Raw genomic sequence first — 24,983 nt, 5'->3', positions numbered from 1 at the left:
TCATAGTATGTACCATTACTATAATTGCATATTAATGTAACTATGAAACATCATGGCTATTCACCTTGATGGGCATGCCTGTTCTGTTTAACACTACGTCTTGGATCTCCTGCAGTGCTTGTCTGGTAAACATTAGACACTCAGGCTAATTCACTGAACAAACAATTGGAGGAATCCAAGCCAGCCAGCCAAGTGGTACCCATGTGTGACCCATTCATACATCTTCCCACACCTGTTAAGACAGGTACTTCCTCCTGCATGCTCTTAGACCATACTGCATTACAACTTGTAATACTGCAGTGTTTATTATGTGTGTACATTTTCCTTCCCCTTTAAACAATGAATTCAGAAGGTAAAGTCAAGACCCTTACCTTTCTTTGCATCCCTCATTCCAGACACATACAATGTCCTCAATAAATCCACACACTCACATAATACATTCAAATAAAATATATGTTCAAAATACTGTGTACATTTTGAATGGATGTCCATATGGACATTTATTTAATCACGATCATATATTTGCTACAAAAAATTTCATTCCATGAAATAATGCCATTTGCAGCAACATGGATGGACCTAGAGATTATCATACAAAGTGAAGCAAGTCAGACAGAGAAAGACAAATATCGTATAATATCACTTATATGTGGAATCTAAAATATGAACAAATGAACGTATCTATGAAACAGAAACAGACTCACAGACATAGAGAACAGACTTGTGGTTACCAAGGGGAAGAAGGGGTAGGGGAGGGAAGGATTGGGAGTTTGGGATTAGCAGATGCAAACTATTATACAAAGAATGGATAAACAACAAGGTCCTACTGTATACCATAGGGAACTATATTCAATGTCCTGTGATAAACCATAATGGAAAAGAATATGAAAAAGAATGTATATATGTGTGTGTGTGTGTATATATATATATATCTGAGTCACTTTGCAGTACAGTAGAAATTAACGCAACAGTGTAAATCAACTATGCTTCAATAAAATAAATTTTTAAAGAATTCTATTCCACTCATGCAGCTTAATATTATCAAAACAAACAACCCAATCAAAAAATGGGCAGAAGACCTAAATAGACATTTCTCCAAAGAAGACATACAGATGGCCATGAGGCACATGAAAAGATGTTCACCATTGCTAATTATCAGAGAAATACAAATCAAAACTACAATGAGATATCACCTCACACCGATCAGAATGGCCATCATCAAAAAATCCACAAACAATACATGCTGGAGAGGGTGTGGAGAAAAGGGAAGCCTCCTACACTGTTGGTGGGAATATAAGTTGGTGCAGCCACTATGGAGAACAGTAGGGAGGTTCCTTAAAAAACTAAAAATAGAATTATCATATGATACTGCAATCCCACTCCTGGTTATATATCAGGAGAAAATCATGATCCAAAAGGATACATGCACCCCAATGTTCATTGCAGCACTGTTTACAATAGCCAAGACATGGAAACAACCTAACTGTCCATTGACTAGAGGAATGGGTAAAGAAGATGTGGCACATATATACAATGGAATATTACTCAGCCATTAAAAAAGAATGAAATAATGCCATTTGTAGCAACATGGACAGACCTAGAGATTGTCATACTGAGTGAAGTAAGTCAGATAGAGAAACAGAAATATGGTATGATATCCATACCATAAGTGGATTAACACCATGCACAAAAATAAACTCCAAATGGATTAAAGAATTAAATGTAAGACCAGATACTATAAAACTCTTAGAGGAATACTTAGGAAGAACACTCTTTGACATAAACCCCAGCAAGATCTTTTTTGACCCACCTTCTAGAGTAAAGGAAATAAAAACAAAAATAAACAAATGGGACTTAATTAAACTTAAAAGCTTTTGCAGAGCAAAGGAAACCATAAACAAGACAAAAAGACAACCCTCAGAATGGGAGAAAATATTTGCAAATGAAACAACAGACAAAGGGCTAATCTCCAAAATATACAAACAGCTCATGGAGCTCAATATCAAAAAAACAAATAATCCAGTTAAAAAATGGGTGGAAGACCTAAATAGACATTTCACCAAGGAAGACATACAGATGGCCACGAGGCACATGAAAAGATGCTCAACATCACTAACTATTAGAGAAATGCAAATCAAAACTACAATGAGGTATCACCTCATGCCAGTGAGAATGGCCATTATCAAAAAATCTACAAACAATAAATGCTGGAGAGGGTGTGGAGAAAAGGGAACCCTCCTGCACTGTTGGTGGGACTGTAAATTGATACAGCCACTATGGAGAACAGTATGGAAATTCCTTAAAAAACTAAAAATAGAACTACCATACGACCCAGCAATCCCACTACTGGGCATATACCCTGAGAAAACCATAATTCAAAAAGAGTCACATACCACAATGTTCATTGCAGCACTGTTTCCACCAGGACATGGAAGCAACCTAAGTGTCCATCGACAGATGAATGGATAAAGAAGATGTGGCACATATATACAATGCAATATTACTCAGCCGTGAAAAGAAAAGAAACTGAATTATTTGTACTGAGGTGGATGGACCTAGAGTCTGTCATACAGAGTGAAGTAAGTCAGAAAGAGAGAAACAAATACCATATGCTAACACATATATGGCATCTAAAAAACAAAAACAAAAACGGTTCTGAAGAACCTAGGGGCAAGACAGGAATAAAGACGCAGATGTAGGGAAAGGACTTGAGGACACAGGGAGGGGGAAGGGTAAGCTGGGACAAAGTGAGAGAGTGGCATGGACATATATACACTACCAAATGTAAAATAGATAGCTAGTGGGAAGCAGCCGCATAGCACAGGGAGATCAGCTCGGTGCTTTGTGTCCACCTAGAGGGGTGGGGTAGGGAGGGTGGGAGGGAGATGCAAGAGGGATGGGATATGGGGATATATGTATATGTATAGCTGATTCACTTCGTTATACAGCAGAAACTAACACAGTATTGTGAAGCAATTATATTCCATTAAAGATCTATTAAAAAAATAAAAAAATAAAATGGATAACCAACAAAGACCTACTGTATAGCACAGGGAACTCTGCTCAGTGTTATGTAACAACCTAAATGGGAAAATTATTTGAAAAAGAATAGATACATGTATATGTATAACTGAATCACTTTGTTGTACACCTGAAACTATCACAACATTTTTAATCAGCTATACTCCAATATAAAATAAAAAGTTTAAAAAAAAAGATTAAAAAAAATTCCATTCCATATATTCCCAGTTTCTCTCATAGTTTCTCTCTTCTAGTTTTGGAAAGAATTATTTTCATATAGGCTTTCAGCAACTTGTATTATGATGAGTCATGAATACCTAAATTTTTAAAACAAAGACTAGCAACTATTATCAAAATTCAGTTTTAATGAGAATCTCCTCAGAAATTCAAATGAGTTGTTAGGTTCACATTTGAACGAGAGGCTTTCAGGTTAAAAACAATCCCAGCTTCATCTCCCGAGACAAGAATCAAGACTGTTCTACTGAAATGTTGACCTCTCTGACATAAAACATTTAGTTTGTTGTCATAACAAGCTAGTTTTATTCAGTTATTCAATATTTCATGAGAGATCCATTTTGTATATCTTAGGCCCTGTATTAATGTATAACAATTAAGGGTTCATCAAGGTTTATGTTTGCAAAATGCTTTGTTTTACAGATTAATGAATCTAATTTTCTCCTCAAAGCCTAAGAAGGGCCAAGATATGCATACTTAATTGTGTATTTTTCTTCCAATCCTATATTATTCCAAGGGATAATTTTATATACATACATTTATGTAGGTAAGTGACATACATAAATGTATAACATACATATATAATTATTCCAAGGAAAATATTATAAACGTACATTTTCAGCTGGAAAAGAAGCAGATACTAGTGGAGGAGACCTTAGGCAGTAAACTCTGATGCTTTTTATCACCAGCTCTGGTCACCTACCCTATCTGCATAACATAGCGGATTTTATTTCTATCGTGTGGAAATCACCGTCCCATCCTGAAAGATCTTAAAAGGAAGCAAGGTGATGTGGTGAGCACAGATATCTCTGGTATCATATTACTCTTGAAAATATTGCACATGAATACATCTAGTTTACTTTTCAAGCAGCAAGGACTGCATATATCACTCCTACATATTTTATTTTCATAGATTAATAGTTCCACAGTGACACAAAACCTACCTACTTAGGAGGAAAAAAATTACTTCTTGGAAGAATAAATACATGCTTTTTCTGAAGACCGAAACCCACTCAGACAACACTCCAGGTTTAGCACACCACACTACATCCTAATGTTTGAAGTACTCCACGTCTTGCCAAAGAATCCATGAATTACTCACTTTTCCCTTAGGACCCAGACTTATTTTCACTGAATGCCTGCCTATTTCTTTCTCCCTTAACAGTTCAAAAGAACTGAATTTTAAATTTCCACTTCGAAATATCAACATTTAGGGCAGCACGATAGAACACACGATCAGGACCTGTATATCGCATACAGGTAATGGTTAGTGTGACGCGCCAGCACCACTGGGGACGCCCTGCTATTGCTAAGTGAAGCCCCGGAGGAGGTCACGGCTGATCCCTGCCGGGTCCCCCACGGGCCCCGGGGACACCTGCTGCTCAAGCGCCGCCCCGAAACGCTCGCTGCACACGCCGGGGCCGCACGCACGCGCTCGGCCGGGCGCCCTAGGAAACAGGCAGGAGCCAACCTGGTCCACGATGTCGTTGACTTTGTCCCTCTCGCAGTCCAGGATGACACGCCGCTCCTTTTTGAGCTCCAGGTCCTGGAAGAGCGAGCGGTAGGTCTCGTCCTTCTTGTCGTTGTTGATGTTCCCCACGTTGATGGCCGTCACCTGCCACTTCTTTTCGGCAGCGGAATCCAGCACCGCCTGCAGGGTGGACAAGCCTAGGAAAGCAGAGAGACACGGGGCCTGATGGCAAAGGGCTCAAAGCAGAGAGACACGGGGCCTGATGGCAAAGGGCTCAAAGCAGAGAGACACGGGGCCTGATGGCAAAGGGCTCAAAGCAGAGAGACACGGGGCCTGATGGCAAAGGGCTCAAAGCAGAGAGACACGGGGCCTGATGGCAAAGGGCTCAAAGCAGAGAGACACGGGGCCTGATGGCAAAGGGCTCGGCTCGCGGGGAAGCGCGCCGCGAGACGGACGCTGCATCTGGAAGGCCGCCACTTTTCTGCAACGAGGGGCTGCTGGCGCCTCTAAAAGGCTACAGCTGTGACCCTTAGCAACACCCACTCGTTGCCACTTCGCATCAAGAACTCTTGCCTCTACCTGGGAAAACGGTACCCCCTTCATTCGGGCTTCTCAGCTGTTTTCTTTTGGACGTTACCAAAGCGTGATGTTTTAATACCTCTGGGGTTTTGGGGGTTTTTGTTTGTTTGTTTGTTTGGCCACACCGTGCAGCTTGAGGGATGTTAGTTCCCCAAGCAGGAATGGACCCCGTGCCCTCTGCAGTGAAAATGCCTAGTCCTGACCACTGCACCGCCAGGAAATTCCCTACCCCTGGTTTTAATGAAATCAAAGGGCATCCATTCTTTCCTGTATAGAATAGAAAAAAACATTTCTTTATATATGACACGCTATCATTTCCATTATCCTGAAGACGTTGAGTCCATTTTCAGTGAGGTGAATCTATGTGGGTCTATGTGAGTCTAAAAACCAATCATCTCTGAAGCTGCTCGATTTCCTCCTATCGTTTTCTGGTCGGCAGTTGTTGTTATTTTTTTTTTTTCCCTCAGCCTCTGTTATATCATTTTTGTTACTGGGACTAATCCTGTAGAAATTAAATGTTCACCAATTAACCACATGGTAGCAGTTAGTTTACTAGCACAGATTGGTTACATTTACTTAACTTTCCAAATGTGAGACCACTTTACTCGTCATTAGTAACTTTGTTTATAGCATCATACGACTTAGGTCATATCGAAAAATTGTATTTTTATTTTTAATTGTTCACACATTGCATCATATGTAGGATTGGGAGGGAAAACAACTTGGGAACATCTTTCCTAAAGTTAATGCTGCAGTTTAGAACTTGCAAAACTAGTATATAGACTTGTCTTCCATGTCACTTCAACTCTTCACAGCCAACCCAAATTCATCATTTCTATGAATAGCTTAATGAACAACAAAAATCAAGGCTCCAAAAAGAATTCAGGACTCATCACATCATCTTCTTTATTCCAGAAAGGCAAGAATATTGGACCCTTTTTACCCCATAAAATCTGGGGTTTCCCTAATGTGAACACATGACTCTAGAAGCTTTATTCATGTACTAAACTTTATTGAAATCTATTTACCACAGCAAAAACTATGCGTATTCTAAATGTTGTTGAAAATTACCTGAACCTGGAAAATATCATTAAAATTTTCATTGGTTCCATATTGCCAAGGGTATATAAGATGAGCCTAGAACACCTTGTGACCCCCCAAAGCAAGCTCTCCAAAACTATCAGCCTCGTGTCAAAAGACCCAGGAGAAATTTGATGAGAATCACTTTAATCAGAGATGACGCAGCTGGAATAGCAATAAGAATAATAACTGCAAAAGACTTAAACACATACATTTCCTAATCCATAGATTAGTAATGACATTTAAGAAAAATATTTGATTGCCTTTGATGAATGCTAAGGAGCCAAGTTATTATTTTGAAAACTGGTAAATAAAGGTAAAGAAACAAGCATTTTCCCGCCTTTCCTATATGAACTCTACTCAGGGTAATCGTTAATTAAGGGAGGGTTTTTTGTTTTTTTGTTTTTTTTGGAAAAACTCCAGCTAATCAATGATGAACGAATATAGATTCAGAATTACAATCAATCTTGTAACACCTTGTGAATTAATGAATCAAGGCAAGAATCGTTAACTGCTGCTCACAAAACAAAAAGAGAGATGCGCAGAAGTTACGTGCCTTCAAATGGGGATACTCAACACCACCTATGAGATATTCATACCAAGAAGTGAACATGAATCTCAGCAAGCATCTAGATCTAATTACCCTTTTGTAACGAATATATGGCACAGAGTAATATGCTAATCAAAGTCCAGACTGTGGGAAACTCTACATTACCTTATAAAAGCCTAAAGAGATATGTTAACCAACTGGATATATGGACCTCACTTTTATCCTGATTCAAACAAACTGTGAAAAAAAAATAGATGATGCTAGTAATGAATTACTGTTAACTTGTCTATATACGATAATGATATTGTGGTTATATTTAAACCAAGAGAATTGTTCTTTCAAAATATAAACTGAAATATTTACAGCTGAAATAACAGGATGTCAGGTATTTGCTACAAAATAATTGTGAGGGGCAGAAGGATAGAGATAAAACAAGACTCCTCTTACCCATCATTAATAAAGCTGGCTTAAGTGTCCTTGGAGGTCTTCACATTATTCTGTCCATGTTGGTTTTTTTTTTTTTTTTTTTTTTTCTGTCCATGTTGTTATTTAAAAATTTCATAATGAAAATTGAAAATAATTTACTTTTATTTCAAATTGAAAAGTCGAACGATAAACTTAAAATGAATTTTGTGGGGTTCTTTTGGGCAAAACAACAAAATTAGTTTCCTCCATCCAGTCTTGTAACAAAAAATATAGGGTACTCAAGAATTACTCAAGGGATAACTTAAACAGAGACCACATGCCATTGTAAAAAATCTATTAATGATAAAACTTCTTTTAAAAACTTCATAGATCACCTATGATTTCCGTTCACTGTAAGTGAATTAAATCCTTCCAGGATACATTTCAAATCCTTTTCCTGTTTTTCATCATCAGTGAAGATAGAACCAAAGTTGATCATCATGGTCAACTCAATAGCTATCAATGTGCTTGAAAACACTTATGAAGTTTATTCAGTTTTCTTTCCAAGTAGGAAAAAAAGCTAATTTTCTTAAACCTTTTCCACTGTCAAGGTCCTACTTTTCCACATTCCAGTCATGATGTGACTCTTCCTTGTCACCTCTTTAAAACAACACATCCATGGGTGGTGTTCTACATACATATTACCGTACAGCACTTATACGTGAGCTTCCTTTCTTCTAGGCAATAAATTATTTCATGTTGCTTTCATTTAATTATGAACTTTACCACATACTAAGTTAAAGTTTCACGTGGTGATGTTGTTGATATTCTGTCCTATCCTTCAACATATATAACAAGAAATTTTAAATATAAATGCCAACGTGTAAATGAATCTCAAGTGATATTTCTAAACCTAACATTTATTGGCAGTTCACCTTGTCCAAAATTTGGAGAGGATATATATATATAATCAATAAAAATGCATTTAAAGAAATAGCTGATTCAAACTCATCCATTTTATGTATCAAAAAATAACTCACAGTTGGTGTGGATTCTGTTATTAAAACTCTTAGAATTAATATTTTGTAACCTATGAAACCTAAAAAAATACATCCATTTATTAAGATGCTAAACTGCCCAAGTGGTACATAATCAGACGATGAATTTAGTTTCATCAGAAGACACTGAGTATTATTCAGTTATCTCCTAAGGACAGCCAGAAATAATTCACAAACCATGGCATGATCTGTCTCACATTCTGAAGAGATTGCTGTCCAATGCTTATTAATCAATATTCTCAGATTTGCTTTTTTTTAGTAGTAGCAACTGACCTCTCAAATACTTTCTCAACTTGATCTGCCCTTTTCCTACAACTAAGAGTTCTGTATTATGTCTGGTTAGTTTAAAACTAATAGATCATTTTAAAATTTAAAAAAATCACTGAAAATGCATATCACAAATATTATGGTGAAATTAAATTATTCATACACAACACAAATTGATGCTCTTAGTCTCTTGGTAACATATTCCAATTAGAAGAGAAAGTATTACCTCTTTCCCTTCCACACAAACTAGCCTAGAAGTATCTTTATAAATACACTCATCCCTTAATTCAGAATATAAACTTGTATGGACATTGGGAATTCTATATACGTATTGGTTTGTTTACAAACGTTAGTAGCTGGTTATTCAACTCTAATATCTGTACCACTAAATCAGGACATTGAAATCCTGGTTTAATTTCTTATTATTTTATTGCTTATGACAAAGAGAAATTGAGATATACTGTTGTTCATCTACAAACAGAAAAAAAATTTGGAAAATTAACTGCTCTTCCTAAGAAATATATTTAAAATATGTTCTGAAAAACCTCAAGAATATTACAGGAGTATAAAATTAAGTTCTACACTCTACTAAATGCTCAGACTTCTGGATAAAATAAAGAATAGCTAAAATACTGCTACTTACTTCTGTATTATATTACTTCTTCGTGTGCCTAATTGTTGCTGGACTAGTTACAGCTGTATACCTTATTTATAAGCTGACACTCTCCCTAAAACTCTCTCCAAGTATTACTATCAGTAGTTCACAGTCGCATCTTAAGTTAGTGCTCCTAAGCCTGTGACAAAGTTACAGAAAAACCTTCAGCCCCGAAACAGGTGAAGTCTAAATGCCTTAGTTTGCACATTAATAGGTGGGATTAAAATTGACTACTGCATATAGGTATATTTCATTCAGACCACGTCTTTCTTCTTGAAAATATTTTTTGTTCCATTTAAAATTCACAGCCCTTACTCATCTTTCAGGCACAGAAATGAATATTTTATGATCACTAAATCACAGCGGCATGCCTAGGCCAGATTAGATTAACATATATTTCCCTCATTGACTTTCTCAGGAACATCATAAAAGCAATTTATAATCTGGAAGCATTTTTATTCTAGGCATGATGCCTTTTTTGGAACTGGAATCAATGTGCCTTTCCTTCAGGGGACAAATAGTGTGGTTCAAAATTAAAACCAAGTTATAAAAGCATTAGTTCTGGTTTTACCAACTGTCTGCAGAAATGTATGACCTTACCTTAGTAACATTGACCCAATAAATAAAAACCACATTTTGATTAAGTCCTGGTTCAGATGTAGTACATGTGTATCCAAAGACAAACCTATATTGAATGCATTAACATAGGCAACCCCATGACTCTATCTCAAACGTGTTGAAGATCTATCTACCTACTCTCCCTGCCATCTACCTCCTCTCTCTGGAACTTTTAGGAAGGGTGTGGGGTTATCCATTGAGAAGTGCCAGGCTGCTGCCACATGACTTGGATAAAGAGAAGACACCAGCATTCCTAAAGGGTCACATGGCACCAAGTGAACAGTTCCAGCAATCCTCTCACCAGTAAACTTGAAGTAGTCAAAAACCTATACAAAGATCAGAATGCATCCATGTCTTCCTTTGTCTACAATTGGGATGTAGGCTCCTGGACTTGCTGCTCGGCCTTTGGATGGGTAGTTGGAATCAGGAAAGGTTTCATTGGCAGTCCTAGTTGAAAGCAGTGCAAAGAAAAAGCATAGAAAAACTGTGTCTTTTTCATCTAGCTTGTATTCAGTGCAGAATGTTGGACAGCCATTCTCATGCTTGGGCTATTCAAAAGAACATCAATTCATATATTTAGAAATTAAAATTTAACAATATGTTTACCTGATCTAGACTCTCAGAAAATTAAAGATTATTAAAAACAAATCCTTACAGTCAAGGACGTGGAAAGAGTGCCACATCAAAAACAGACAAAACTCTTTGAAATTGAGGCATATGGAGACATAACTTGAAAGATCAAATCATGGAACCTATTTTTAAAAGCACTCATAATATAGTAAGGGCACACAGATTCATTCTCAAGTCGTGTAACAGAAAAACAAGGAGGTACTTCCTTAAAGTGTAAGAGAAATGGGTTAAGGACCATAGGGGGAAAAAAACAGTTCATGGGATAAATGTATGAATAAACATTTTAAAATGTGATATGACAGCAAAGCTATAACAATTGTAGTTAATAAAAAAAAATCAGAGAGCAAACATGCCATTTCCACGAGTCAAGTAAAACATTACATAAAGGTCAAGTCTTTTGCCAGTATTTTGAGTCTTACACATTTATCTCTGAAAATAGATTCAGATGAAAAGCCAGTGTAATACTCTTCATATTAAAACATGAGTATCCATTTGAAAATATCTTGAAAATGCATCCATAATGTCAGTTTTGGCTTTAATATATAATTACTTAATAATATTACTGTAATGTTGACCTCTCCACAGATGCACTCGAACTCAAATCAATTTGTATAATTTAATGATTGGAGATTATCGCATCATTCCAATTTCATTTAATATTCCTAAAGTGTTAATAAAATCCTTAGAAATGTCTCAGGTTCTTTTCACAAGTACATAAGTCCATCCATCATCATCTGATCCATAGTGACGCTGAAGTGTGTCCCTAAAGTGAAAACGCCGCCTTGCACCTAGTCAAAGAGTAGAGAGAATTCATCTCTGATCCTTCAATTTAGCAAGCAAGATTCAGGTTCTCATATCGTCTCAAACTTAAAATACACAGATGCTCAACTCATTCATTTAATAATGCTATTTATTGACATCAACTCTGTGCTAGCATTATCTTAAGCGCTGTATGTACAGTTTAGTGGGTACTGCCAGGGCATTGCCTTCCTGGGCTTAGAGCCAGATCTTAAATTAAAAGAATAAAGCTTAGTCTGTGTGATTAAAACGGTCCCTAGAATATACTAGGAGTTCACTTCTTGGGTGAAAGAATGAACATCAGTATTAATTATAAATTGTGATAAGTACTATGTAGGAAAAGAAAAGATTGCTTTGAGAGAAGATAACAATATGAAATGCACCTCTGTGGGAATGTTATATAAACTAAGACCTGAAGGAGAAAAATTTAGAAGTCTGTGCAGAGATTCAAGGTGAAAGAATTTGGTGCATCTGAGAAAGTGAAAGAATATTAGTGAGATGGGTTTAGCCTAGTGAGTGAGCAGGGCAGTAGTATAAGTGGGCAGGAACCAGATACTATGAAACCTTACAGTCATGTTAAGAAATTTCAGTTTTATCCTCATTATAACGAGGAGCCACTGGAGTATTTTAAGCAAAGGAGAAATGTGGTCAGTAAAGCATTTAGAAGCATTCAAAAAATAGAGCTACCATCTGATCCTGCAATCCCACTCCTGGGCGTATACCCAGAGAAGACCATAATTCAAAAAGATACACACACCCCAATATCCATTGCAGCTCTATTTACAATATCCAGGACATGGAAGCAACCTAAATGTCCATCAACAGAAGAATGGATAAAGAAGATGTGGTACATATACACAGTGGAATATTACTCAGACATAAAAAAAGAATAAAATAATGCCATTTGCAGCAACATGGATGGACCTAGAGATTATCATATTCAGTGAAGTAAGTCAGACAAAGAAAGACAAATATATGACATCACTTATATGTGGAATCTGAAAAGATGATACAAATGTACTTATTTACAAAACAGAAACAGACTCACAGACATAGAAAACAAACTTATGGTTACCAAAGGCGAAAGGTGGAGGGGAGGGATAAATTAGGAGTTTGGGATTAACATGTACACACTACTATATATAAGACAGATAAACAACAAGGACCTACTGTATAGCACAGAGAACTCTACTCAATATCTTGTAATAACCTATAATGGAAAAGAATCTGAAAAAGAATAGATATATGTATATTATAACTGAATCACTTTGCTGTACACCTGAAACTCACACAACATTGTAAGTCAACTATACCCCAATATAAAACAAAATTAAATTAAAAAATAAATAAAAGCATTCAAAACTTCTGGCTCCTTTACGGAAAATGGATTGAAGAGGAACAAGTACAGAAATAGAAAGGTGAAGGATGAACACATGGGGCTGTCCTGGCCCGGAGTCATGACAATGACACAGAAGAGTGGCTAGGAGTAAAAGACATTTAGATGGTAGCAATCCTATGAAGAGGAGACAAGAGTGAAAGAGGACGTAGCAGAGGGCAAGAGGAAGGTGATGATAAGCCGTGTATCACCTTGCACAGGCTGGGCAGAGGGCAAGCAGAGGGCAAGGGGAAGGTGACGATAAGCCCTGCACCACGTTGATGAGAAGCAGGCTTCAGAGCCATCTAGCACACCGGAATCCGTATTTACTCTCCACTGTTCTGTGTTTGAGTTGTTCACTCCCCACGTGTATAGCAAGGCTCTCCCTTGTCAGAGCAGGGGGAAAGCTGTTGACAGAGTCTCTCTTCTCAGCGTGTACAGCGCTGACTGGCTTTCCCGCGGAGGCTTCTCGTTCTCAGGGCCGGAGGCCGGCACAGGGAATCGGACCCCAGGCTGGAGCACGCCGGGCTGTGACTGCTGTAGCCAGTGTCTCCAGACTGATCGACTGGTGGTGGAGAAGCGAGGCAGCGGGCTCCCCGCTTGGCCGCCCTTGCAGGTAAGCACGGTGCCCTCTCCTGGTAGAAGCAGGCTTCGGTGTTCACCTGAACGTCTAAAGCAAGTTGCTTCGTGGGCACGCTGGTATCTATTAGGTGCTCTGGCAATGGTGGTTGTCAATACTCTGAGTCTGTTGGTGGATACTCTCTCGAGAAAAATCATCTACGCTCATGTGCACAAAATGTTCATTCGATGTTGCGAAGTACACAGACCCACTGAGGCTGAATCACAGACCCAGGAATGGTTAGAAAGATCTGAAATTCTACGACACGTAAGTCAATCAGGTCCGCTAATACCAAACTTCACAACAAATGATGCGGGAAACACAAAGGAAGTACCCTTACCCCTGAAATAAAAACTAGTAAAATGAGCCAAGACTCCAACTAATTGGCATGCTAATCCAAAACATCTCCTCGTAAATAGCTGTAGAAGAGCTGCTGTCAAAAGACCTGAGTTCAGCTGAACCACCCAGGGGTGGCTCATGAAAAAATCAACTTCTCTGAGATTCAGGGATCTCATTCTAAAGCAGTGTTAATAACAACTGTCCCTGCCTGATAATATTTTTGCATGTGGAAATATTTAATGTCTATACATTTCTGTAGACGTTCGTATTTATATATTTATTCAAATCTTACTTAAACCAATTTTCAAGGCCGTCACTTCACTGACCCTAGACTGAGAATACAGTCATCCTAGGGTCTTAGCTGCCGGTACCAGAAAGTGCTTTGTGCATTACAACTGAACATTCGGGCGTTGTGTGAACACAATCTATCTCTGTAAATGGTACATCCACAACGTTTTTGCTTGTTTGTTTTACTCTAAATATGTTACCCAGGTTTTGAATTGCATTACTCATTTACACAGCATAATTAAGCCAAGTTACCCTTGGACTTCAACACACTTACATAGCCTTACAAAGTCACATGTAAGTGTCAAGTGTGGGCACTGAATTTGACCCATTACAAAGGGAGAAGGATATTGTCACTTACCTCTGTCACTGTCGTAGAGGTATGCAAACTTGTCCCATTGGTAGTACTCAATCAAGCTGAGAAGAGCTCCTTTGAGGTCCGGTCGCATCTGAATGACAAATGGATGGGTGCCATCTGTCGGGAAGCTGGGAGTGATGAAGGACACATGGAGCGTTCCACAAAATGATGTGATGGTGTTTACAGACTTCTTGTCATAAAATCCAAAAATAGCATATACTCCTCTTGAAAACTGGGAGCAGACTAGAAGAACAGGGGAAATAGAAAGGATAAATCATTGAAATTGGCATACAATCACATGCATTTGCTTGAAAGTTAATGCCCTTTTACATAAAATACAAAAGAATCAACATATTGAAAAATACAGAGAGTTGATATCAATAATTCATCAAATTTTTTAGCACTTATTTACTTAACACCCTACTTGAGGAATTCAAAGAATTATAAAGCATTAAAAAATAATTCTGGCTATGGGACTATATCAAACTTAAAAGCTTTTCTACAGTGACAGAAACCGTCAACAAGTTTGAAAAGGCAGCCTACTGAATGGGGGAGGAGATTTTCAAATCCTACATCTTATATGGGGTTAATATCCAATATATACAAATAACTCATACAACTCAACATCAAAAACAAAAACAACCCAATTAAAAAATGGGCGGAGGACCTGAACAGACATTTTTCCCAAGAAGACATACAGATGGCCAACAGATACATGAAAAGATGCTCAACATCACTAATCATCAGGGAAATGCAAACCAAAACCGCAACGAGCTATCACCTCACACCCATTAGAATGGCTGGCATCCAAAAGACAACAAATAACAAATGTTGGCAAGATATGGAGAAAGGGGAACCCTCGTATACTGTTGGTGGAAATGTAAATTGGTGCAGCCACTATGGAAAACATTATAGAGGTTCCTCAAAAAATTAAAAATAGAACTACCATACAATCCAGCAATTCCACTTCTGGGTACTTTTCTAAAGAAAAAAAAAACACTAATAATGTATACCAATGTTCATAGCAGCATTACTCACAATAGCCAAGACACGGAAGCAACCTAAGTGCCCATCAATAGATGACTGGGTAAAGAAGACGCAGTGTATATACACAAGGGAATATTACTCAGGTATAAAAAGTAAAAAAGAATAAACTCTTGGATAGACCTAAAGGACACTGTGCTAAGTGAAATAAGTCAGACAGAGAAGGCAAATCGTGTATGCTTTTATTTCTATGTGGATTCTAAAAACCAGACAAACAAAAAAGAATAAACATAGAAAAACAGAAACAGAGTCATAAATACAGAGGACGAACAGATGGTCACCAGAGGGGAGGTGAGGGGGTGAGCGAAACAGGTGAGGGAGCTGGAGAGGGACAAACTTCCAGTTTCAGAATAAATCAGTCACGGGAATGAAACGTACATTGTGGGGAATATAGTCAATAATACTGTGTATGGTGACAAACAGTAACTACACCTATCTTGGTGATCATTTTGTAATATACAGAAATAACGAATCATTATGTTGTGCACCAGGAACTAACAGAGTGCTGTTGGTCACTTACACTTCAAAAACAATACTGATGTGTATAAAATGGATGACTAATAAGAACCTGCTGTATAAAAAAATTAATAAAATTAAATTAAAATATTAAAAAAAAAAAAACCAACAAGCAAACTCATAGAAAAAGAGATCAGATTTGTAGTTGTCAGAGGTGAAGGGCGGGGGAGAAGAAATTGGATGAAGGTAGTCAAAAGGTATGAAATTCCAGTTCTACATGATAAATAAGTACTAGGGATGTAACGTACCGCATGATAAATGTAATTAACACTGCTGAATGTTATATATGAGAGTAGTTAAGAAAGTAAATCCTAAGAGTTCTCATCACAAAGAAAAATTTTTAAATTTTTCTTTTATTTTGTATCTATATGAGATGAATTTTCACTAAACTTATTGTGATAATCATTTCATGATGTATGTAAGTCACATCATTACGCTTCATGCCTTAAACTTATACAGTGCCGTATGTCAATTATAACTCAATAAAACTGGAAGGAAAAAAAAGAATATATACACATTCTTATTTAACAAGCCATGTAAGCATAAACATATTTTAGGACAGCCCCATAAAAAAAGAATACAAGTAAAAATCATTAGTTATAATGAACAAACTGCAATTACCTGGGATTTATACATATTCATAATAACTCATTCCTTGTATTATCTGATTTTTTTTAAAGGCTTTATCGTGCTAATAATGCTTTTATACTACAAGATCGGCGTGCTTATGAAAAGTTCTAATGCTGACCGAAACCTCTTTAAGAGAAGATGTATGCAGGGCTGGCACCACACACAGAAACATGTCACCCAAAAGGGACATCTCTCACCTTGAGAAACTCAGTCAAGGAGCGATTGTGTGACGCTCAGAACTCCTAATTTTTTTAATCTTTCCCACGGACTTAACTCATCCTATGTGTTCTACTCCATGCAAAACACAGAATATTATCAACATACTTTGGCATAGAATCATCATTCTTTAAAAAAAAAAAGACAGTATTTTATTTGGAAGTCTCCATCACTCCCACAATCCCTTGTTCTCTACCAGTACTTGTATTTCAGTGAAGGACCTTCCCCCAATCCCTCCCCCACAGTCAGACCATCACTAAGTCATGGTCATTCTAATACCTAAATATACTCAAAGGTGGTCCCCTTATTTCTCTCTCCATTCCAACCATCCTAGTTCACTAATAGCATATACCATGTATCTTGGGCTTGCCTTGTGGCCTGGCATGGTACATGAACTCATTTATTTCTTATGCTAACCCTCGAGGTAGGAAAGATTATTATTCCCAAATTACTGATAGGAAAATTGAAACATAGGGAGACTAAGTGACTTACCCAAAGTCAGACAGCTAGTAAGAGATGCTGTACTCAAACCCAGACAGGCAGATTCAGAGTCCGCACTCTTAACTAATGGACAATATTGTGTTTCTAACTCGGATTATTGGAATACCTACCCAACTTTCCTCCTTCATCCAATTATGCCCCTTCCATTCACTTCTCCACAATATAACCAGAATAATTTTTTGAAACACAAATTTGATCCTATCTCTCTGAGAAGTAAGCGTTACTTTGTCCAAGAATAATCCCTGTAATGCACAATACAAACCACACGTGCCACAGCACTTACGACAACCAATTCAGGTCAACCACATGCTTTGAGTGAATGAACAGTTGATATTTTTTAATCGCAAAGTTAATTTCGATCCAAAATATGAAAGTCAGCTCTCCAGTAACATAATCTAACAACCCAAAACATAATACCAAGCATCCTTGTAAATTAATTAAACCTCATTTAAAGGATAAGGCCAATACTATCATATTTCATTTTATTTTACTCACAAAAATAAATGGTCTATAGAAAAAGTAGATTTGTTTCATGAATAAGAGCATTGCTAAAATATATAGATTTGAATAGCCAATTGCAGACAATCAATAAATGATGGGCAATAATTTTTAATGACTATCGTGTGATATGAAATGAAAGGAAAGCTAGATTGGCCAGTTCTCTGAGTGGCCCTTATTCATCAGATGTTTCAATTTTCCTCTAAATATTTATAAATCTTCAACTCACTTCTGCCTTTCTAACATAAGACGTTTCCTGGGATTTCTAGGTTATGTCTGTGTAATGTGTCGACTGACCTCTTTACTAACAATCTTCTGCAGAACAGACTGATATGTCTCAGAAAACAGCTGTATGTATTTCTTTACATTTACTCTAATACTTTAACATAAAGCAAAGATGAGATTCCCGACTTTTATTCATATTTATGCTTTTGTCCTTGTCTGAGAACAGATGCTGAAAGCCACCTTTAATGTGTTTGACTCTGCTCATTCCTGACTTACATGAAAAATCCCTTTCACTGTTCAAACCCTTCTGGGCAAACTCCGCCATGATTTCTTATTTTATGCACGGATATATGCGTCCTGACGTGCATATCTTAAATCTTAAGCTTGTTCAGAAATTGTTGACTCCTTAGGACGTATAAAAATGAGAAGTTGCTCTAAAATTCTCTCTGGGTCTATTTTATTTCACTTCCTGCAAGTGTTGGCATGTCATCTAAAAACTATAGGAATATCAGGCAATATGATTTATTAATGAGACCTCCTCATCCATCCTCAGTGAAATCGCCTGGTAAAGGAAGCCACTGTTTGAATACACAGTCTGAATAAGAAGCCATATCTTTCATTTCCCATTTGTTTTAGACTCTGGAGTGAGTTGTCAAGGGGCCTCCTGGCTGTCGTGACCATCTGGAAACACCTGGCATTGGCCCAAGCATGGGCACAAGCTGCACAAGACTTCATCAGAAACGACAATTCACCTAACTCAGAAGGCACTTTTTTTCATGCAGTTCAGCTAATTCTCCAATGGCCATAATTGTGGAACCATGGCCGCTCCCTCCTGACTATCCCAGCCACCTCTCAGCCTTTTCCCCTTGCCCTTTATCTCGTCAGGGCACATATTCAATTGTCCACTTGCCTACAGCTTCTATTTTCCGAGATATCTCTCTCCGTGTGCCTTTACCACACACACAATGAACAGCCATTTGGTCGACATTGCTCATCTCCCCTGACCTTATGTCTGCCATTGTCCCTGTCCCCCAAAATGATAAGGATATCATTGCGTTTACACCCAGGACTCAGTCAGAATGCGGACCTGAGCTAAGGCATTTTGCTTACCCAGTTTGCAGTGACCATCTCAGGATGAAAATCTGACTGTTGTATTCCTAACACTCTATCCCCCGAATATCAGCGTGTTCGCATGCTAATACTGATCTTCTCCCCAGTACAGCACAGATACAAGACCCTACTGACCTAAGACACAAGAACATTAGTTCTCTACTTTGAAAGGACTCCTCCTTTGATTAGAAATGAAATTACTCTTTTTCATCTCTACCTTATTCCCTAGCAATACTCCAAAATTCAAAGTCATTTCCCTAACTTATATCCATCCTCAAATAAGGAAGATTTACTATCACTATCACTATCACTATTCAAATGATGTGTCATAGCTCTGGAAACAGTTTCAAAAGACAACTTTCTAAAATGAGTTAGATAATATCGCACCCTATATATCGTCACCTTGTTCTGTGTCATCTCTGGGGGCAGAGGAAGGAGGAGAAAGCTCTCAGTTTCACCTCTAGATTCATGACCCTATGAAACACTATTATAAATTTCTGAATAATTATGCTAATTAGGATTAGATTTGCGTTTATTGTCTTGAAACTCTAAGCTAAATGTAAGGTTGTTCTCACTGAGTACGACTTTAATTAAATATTTAATATCAACTTTGAGAAACTCAGCAAAGGCAAGTCCTTTTAAAAGATGCTTTAGGTCAAACAGCAGAAATGATAATCTCCTGGGTGTAGATAACTTGCTGATTATTCCACTTTTTATTACAAGCCCAGGTGATAAAAGCCAATAACAAGGCTGATGGTGCATCCAACTTGCATCTTTTTCTCTTGGGTCATTCTGCTCATTGGTGCTGCTAATGTACCACACCCCATACAGTCTGGAGAACCTTGCATGGTTATTTAGTAGAAAGAGAGAAGAATAGAGCCTGATGTATTTTTGTTTAACATTTTTTTATATTTAGAAGTTGCCATTCACTGCTGTGAAACCCCCAGTCTGCTTCATAAGCAGGAATGGCACTTTGCAGCTTGTGCAAAGTCTGGTGAAAGCTGCATCACCAAGCAATATTGACCTCAAAATTTGGAGACCGAAGAAAATCGCTCTCATCTTTCATCACACAACTTCTGGCATTATCTCCTTGTAAACAGTGACCCCAATTTTACTATTGAAATCTCCCTTAAGATCCCCTAATCACTAAATCTAATAATTTTTTCAGATCTAGCTTTCTTGGCCTCTTTGAATTTATTAATCAAAAACTTGATTCTATGTTTCCATACAAAATTTAAAATTATTTGTTCCCATTCTATGAAAAACGCCATGGGTATTTTGACAGATATTGCGCTGAATCTATAGATTGCCTTGGGTAGTATGCTCATTTTAACAATATTAATTCTTCCAATCCAAGAACACGATGTATCTTTCCATCTGTTTGTGTTGACTTCAATTTCTTTCATCAGTGTCATATAGTTTTTTGTGTACAGGTCTTTTACCTCCCTGGGTAGGTTTATTCTTAGGTATTTTATTCTTTTTGATGTGCTGGTGCTCAACATCACTAATCGTCAGGGAAATGCAGATCAAAACCACCATGAGATATCACCTCACACCTGTCAGAATGGCTATCATTAAAAAGAATGCAAATAACAGGTATTGGTGAGGACGTGGAGAAAAGGGAACACTCATACACTATGGGTGAGGGTGTAAATTGGTGCAGCTGCTATGGAAAACAACACGGAAGCTTCTCAAGAAAACTAAAACTAGAACTACCATATGATCCAGCAATTCCACTCCTATGTATATATTCAAAAAAAAAAACCAAACAAACAAACAAAAACACTCATTCAAAAAGATACATGCACCTTGTTGTTCATAGCCGCATTATCCACAATTGCCAATATACGGAAGCAACTTAAGTGTCCATCAACAGATGAATGGATAAAGAAGCTGTGGTACATATACAATGGAATATTACTCAGCCATAAAAAATGAAATGTTGCCATTTGAAGCAACATAAATGGAATTGGAGGGCATTATGCTAAGTGAAATAAGTCAGAGAAAGATAAATACTGTATAATATCACTTATAGTGGAATCTAAAAATACAACAAACTTGTGAATATAACAAAAAAGAAGGAGGCTCACAGATATAGAGAACAAACTAGTGTTTACCAGTGAGGAGAGGGAAGGGTGGAGGAGCAATACAGGGGCAGGGGATTAAGAGGTACAAACTGGGCTTCCCTGGTGGCACAGTGGTTGAGAATCCACCTGCCAATGCAGGGGACATGGGTTCGAGCCCTGGTCTGAGAAGATCCCACATGCCGCGGAGCAACTAGGCCCGTGAGCCACAACTACTGAGCCTGCATGTCTGGAGCCTGTGCTCCACAACATGAGAGGCCGTGACAGTGAGAGGCCCGTGCACTGCGATGAAGAGTGGCTCCCACTCACCGCACTGGAGAAAGCCCTCACACAGAAACGAAGACCCAACACAGCCAAAAATAAATAAATAAATAAATTTATTAAAAAAAAAAAAAGAGGTACAAATTATTAGGCATAAAATAAACTACAAAGGATATGTTGTACAACATGGGAACTATAGCAAATATTTTATAATAACTACAAATGAAGTATAACCGTAAAAAATTGTAAACTACTATACTGTACTCCTGTAACTTACATAATATGTCCATCAACTGTACTTCAATTAAAAGAAAAAAATCTGGCCAAAAAGAAAAACAACTTGCTTCTAGAAATGCTCTCTCTTTCCGCTGCCACTAGCAGTGCTTTCGTCCGATTCCTTCTCCACATGGCTACCAAGTAAAGTGATATCACCTTGGTGCTCTTGCTCTCCCTATAATTACCTTTCACTCTTTTTCCCCCTATGTCCCAAATTAAATCTATCCTTAGAGGTCTCATCCCTTTTCACAAGGTTAAGTTCAACTTTTGATGCATGCTTCCCAAACCTTCATATCACCTCTGTTGTCTCCCTTTATCTATTTATTTACTGAGCAACTTATACTGTAAACATTCATGACCCTATGAAACACTATTATAAATTAGTTCTCCACTTTGAAAGGACTCCTCCTTTGATTAGAAATGAAATTACTCTTTTTCATGTCTACCTTACCCTGGGGGCCGCCCCAGCCCCATTCAGGCGCCATTCCAGGTCCCAGCCACGGCCACCTCTCATGACCAAGCACTCCATCAGCCGTGGCAGCCCTCGCCCTCGTGTGGAGCAAGGCGGGTTGAGCGGGCGCCTGGCCCAGGCTGGGGCAGCCCCTGGGAACCTGGCCATGGTCCCCTGCGGTTTCAATCTGCTTCATCCACCGTGTACAGGGAGCAAGCAAGGGTGTGTGCTCGTCACCAATGGTGCCAAAGTTTCTTACCGCCCCCCTGTGAGTCCCACTGTCTTTCAAACCAGCTTAGGGAACTTCCTTCCTGCTGTCAGACCCCAGGGCTGGCACAGCACATATGTGGCTTAAACCCCTCACTTCCCAAGGAGGATCTCAACTCCTGTAACCTCCCCCGACTTCAGTGTCCCTTCCCAGGAGCGCAGGACCCTAGCTGATCACTTCCCTTCCCTTCCCACCTGACGCCGTGTGGATCTTGCTTACAGCCTTGGTTGTACAGGAGTCTTCCTGCCCGTCTCCAGTTCGTTCTCAGTGAGAATTGTCCCCCAAGTAGGTGTATTTTTGATGTGTCTGTGGGAGGAGGTGAGCTCCACGTCCTCCCACCCCTTCTGCCATCTTGATCTCAACCTCATATAGTACAGCCTTAGCTGGAGTTGACAGCTTAACTTCAACCCCTCACCCTCCCGTGCCACCCACTGGAGAACTTCTAATTCTCTATCATTCCAACTAATTCTATACAAAAAGGAAAGAAAAACCTGAAAACATTATCCTACAAACCATGTCTTCGTACTGGTTTTTTTTCCTTTCTGCTCATGGCACCATAACACTTGCCATCACTGATTTTTGATATTTCAGAATAATTAGTTCATTACTCTCCTTGCCCTGACCATGCAGTCTATAGCCATCTCTGTTTTGTGCCATGACATTCATTCCACATTAATCAAGTGTTTTTAAGAACCTCCAAGGTTACTGTTCTGGGTATGGGGAGACAGCATTTAAGCGTGCCAGGTAAGGTCTCTACTTATATGCAGCTTGTGTGGTACACTTCTTAAGTGTTTCCTGCACCCTCGCCTTCATTTTCTTTCTCCTGGTTTCTTCCCCACTTCCTCTATCACCTTCCTCCAATTCATGCTCTTGTCGTATGAGTCTTCCTGAAACACCACATAAAAGGCGTTCTTCCAGGATCATCTTCAAACTGTTTTCCTTCTTTTTTTTTACATTCTATCTGTTAATGGTCTCATCTTAAAGGCCAAATTCCATTTTCTTGTGCAAATGTTTCCCAAATCTGAACCACTACAATTGTCTCCCTTTATCTATTTATTTACTGAGAAAAGATATACTGTAAATGTATTGTATATTATGTAGCAAATATACTATATATACTGTATATATAGTACAAATATATACTGTATATATACTACATATGATTAATTTTTTTAAATTTTTTTAATGCATTTACTTATTTATTTTTGGCTGCATTGGGTCTTCGTTGCTGAGCGTGGGCTTTCTCTAGTTGCAGCGAGTGGGGGCTACTCTTTGTTGCAGTGCACAGGCTTCTCATTGCGGTGGCTTCTCTTGTTGCAGAGCACGGGCTCTAGGCATGCAGGCTCAGTAGTTGTGGCTCGTGGGCTCTAGAGCACAGGCTCAGTAGCTGTAGTGCACAGGCTTCGCTGTTCTGCGGCATGTGGGATTTTCCCAGACCAGGGCTCGAACTTGTGTCCCCTGCATTGGCAGGCGGATTCTCAACCACTGCACCACCAGGGAAGTCCCTATGATTAATTTTTAAATCATGTATTTTCATGATTATTTCATATTTATTTCTTTGCTAGTATGATTTTTAATTATAATGTTTAATTCTTTCAAGACCTCAAGTGTGAGTTTTCTAGAATGAAGAAAATAGAAACAGTGGAAAGAAATGCATAAAATATCACAGTTTTACGTTGTTTAAAATCCTATAACTTTGATCTCAAATGCTAAATATCATAGAAAAGTTATTATTCTGTATCCAAGGATCTTGGGCTTTGACCTTAGATGGAGCAGTTGTAGTGGCAAAAAGTGAGAATAACCAGGGGTTGGATCCTGCTTTGCTGTTATCCAGTTTGACTGACTTGGGAAAGTTACATATTTCACTCTGTCTCAGCTCAGCCAACTGTAAAGGAAGATAATAATGTCACCCACCTATTTAATTTGGGATGGGGCTGCATGAAAGAAAAAATAAGCTCCAACAGTGCCCTTGAACTCTGAGCTAACTGAAAGCAGAGAATGAAGTGTTATTTATCTCTAACTGCATAGCCTATCCCATATTTGGCACAGATGAGGTATTTGGTAAATGTCATGTAATAAAATAGCAATTCATCCAAGAAAAGTGTCCTTCTTACCATCAACTGAATACGATTTTCCCTGAATCGGATCACCATCAGCACTCTGCCCTTACCTCCCTTATGGCATGAAACACAGTATATTTGAGTGTGTGTATGTGGGGGGGGGGGGGGGCAGGGTCGGTGATCTGTGAGCTTCTTGAGAGTAGTGGTCAGTGTGAGAACAGGGTAAGAACACCCGACGCAGAAGCCCAACTCCATCATTCCCTGGCCACCCGGCGGAAGAGACACTGAGCCTGTGCCCGAGGTCCCTAATCTAGTGAATGAGGATGTTGATTCCTATCCTGCCTTCCTTGCAGGGATTCTTGAAAGTTTAAATTCGATAATATAGAGAGAAGTGCTGGGGAAAATATAAATCATTAAATAAATAAGTTAATGACAACAAATCCAACCATAATGATTTGTGTATCCTCTGCAATAGCCAATTCAGGAATTCTCACAATTATG

The 24,983-nt window shown here is 38.4% G+C and overlaps 1 protein-coding gene across 8 annotated transcripts in view; it reads right to left on the bottom strand.

Moving 5' to 3' along the window:
• The window catches only part of GRIA2 (glutamate ionotropic receptor AMPA type subunit 2), a 164,530-nt gene that overhangs the window by 68,324 nt on the left and 71,223 nt on the right, over positions 1-24,983 (bottom strand). For all 8 annotated transcript variants that reach the window (XM_082391325.1, XM_082391326.1, XM_082391331.1 and 5 more), the window contains 2 exons: positions 14,346-14,585; positions 4,727-4,923 (listed from right to left, as the gene is read on the bottom strand). In XM_082391325.1, the coding sequence (XP_082247451.1) occupies positions 4,727-4,923; positions 14,346-14,585 (437 nt within the window). The remainder of the gene's footprint in view (positions 1-4,726; positions 4,924-14,345; positions 14,586-24,983) is intronic.

Source organism: Balaenoptera borealis (assembly GCF_965194805.1).
Source record: "Balaenoptera borealis genome assembly, chromosome: 4".
NCBI classification, from domain to species: Eukaryota; Metazoa; Chordata; class Mammalia; order Artiodactyla; family Balaenopteridae; genus Balaenoptera; species Balaenoptera borealis.
Note: the sequence above shows the minus strand (reverse complement) of the source record. Positions and strands in the feature narration are given on the sequence as shown.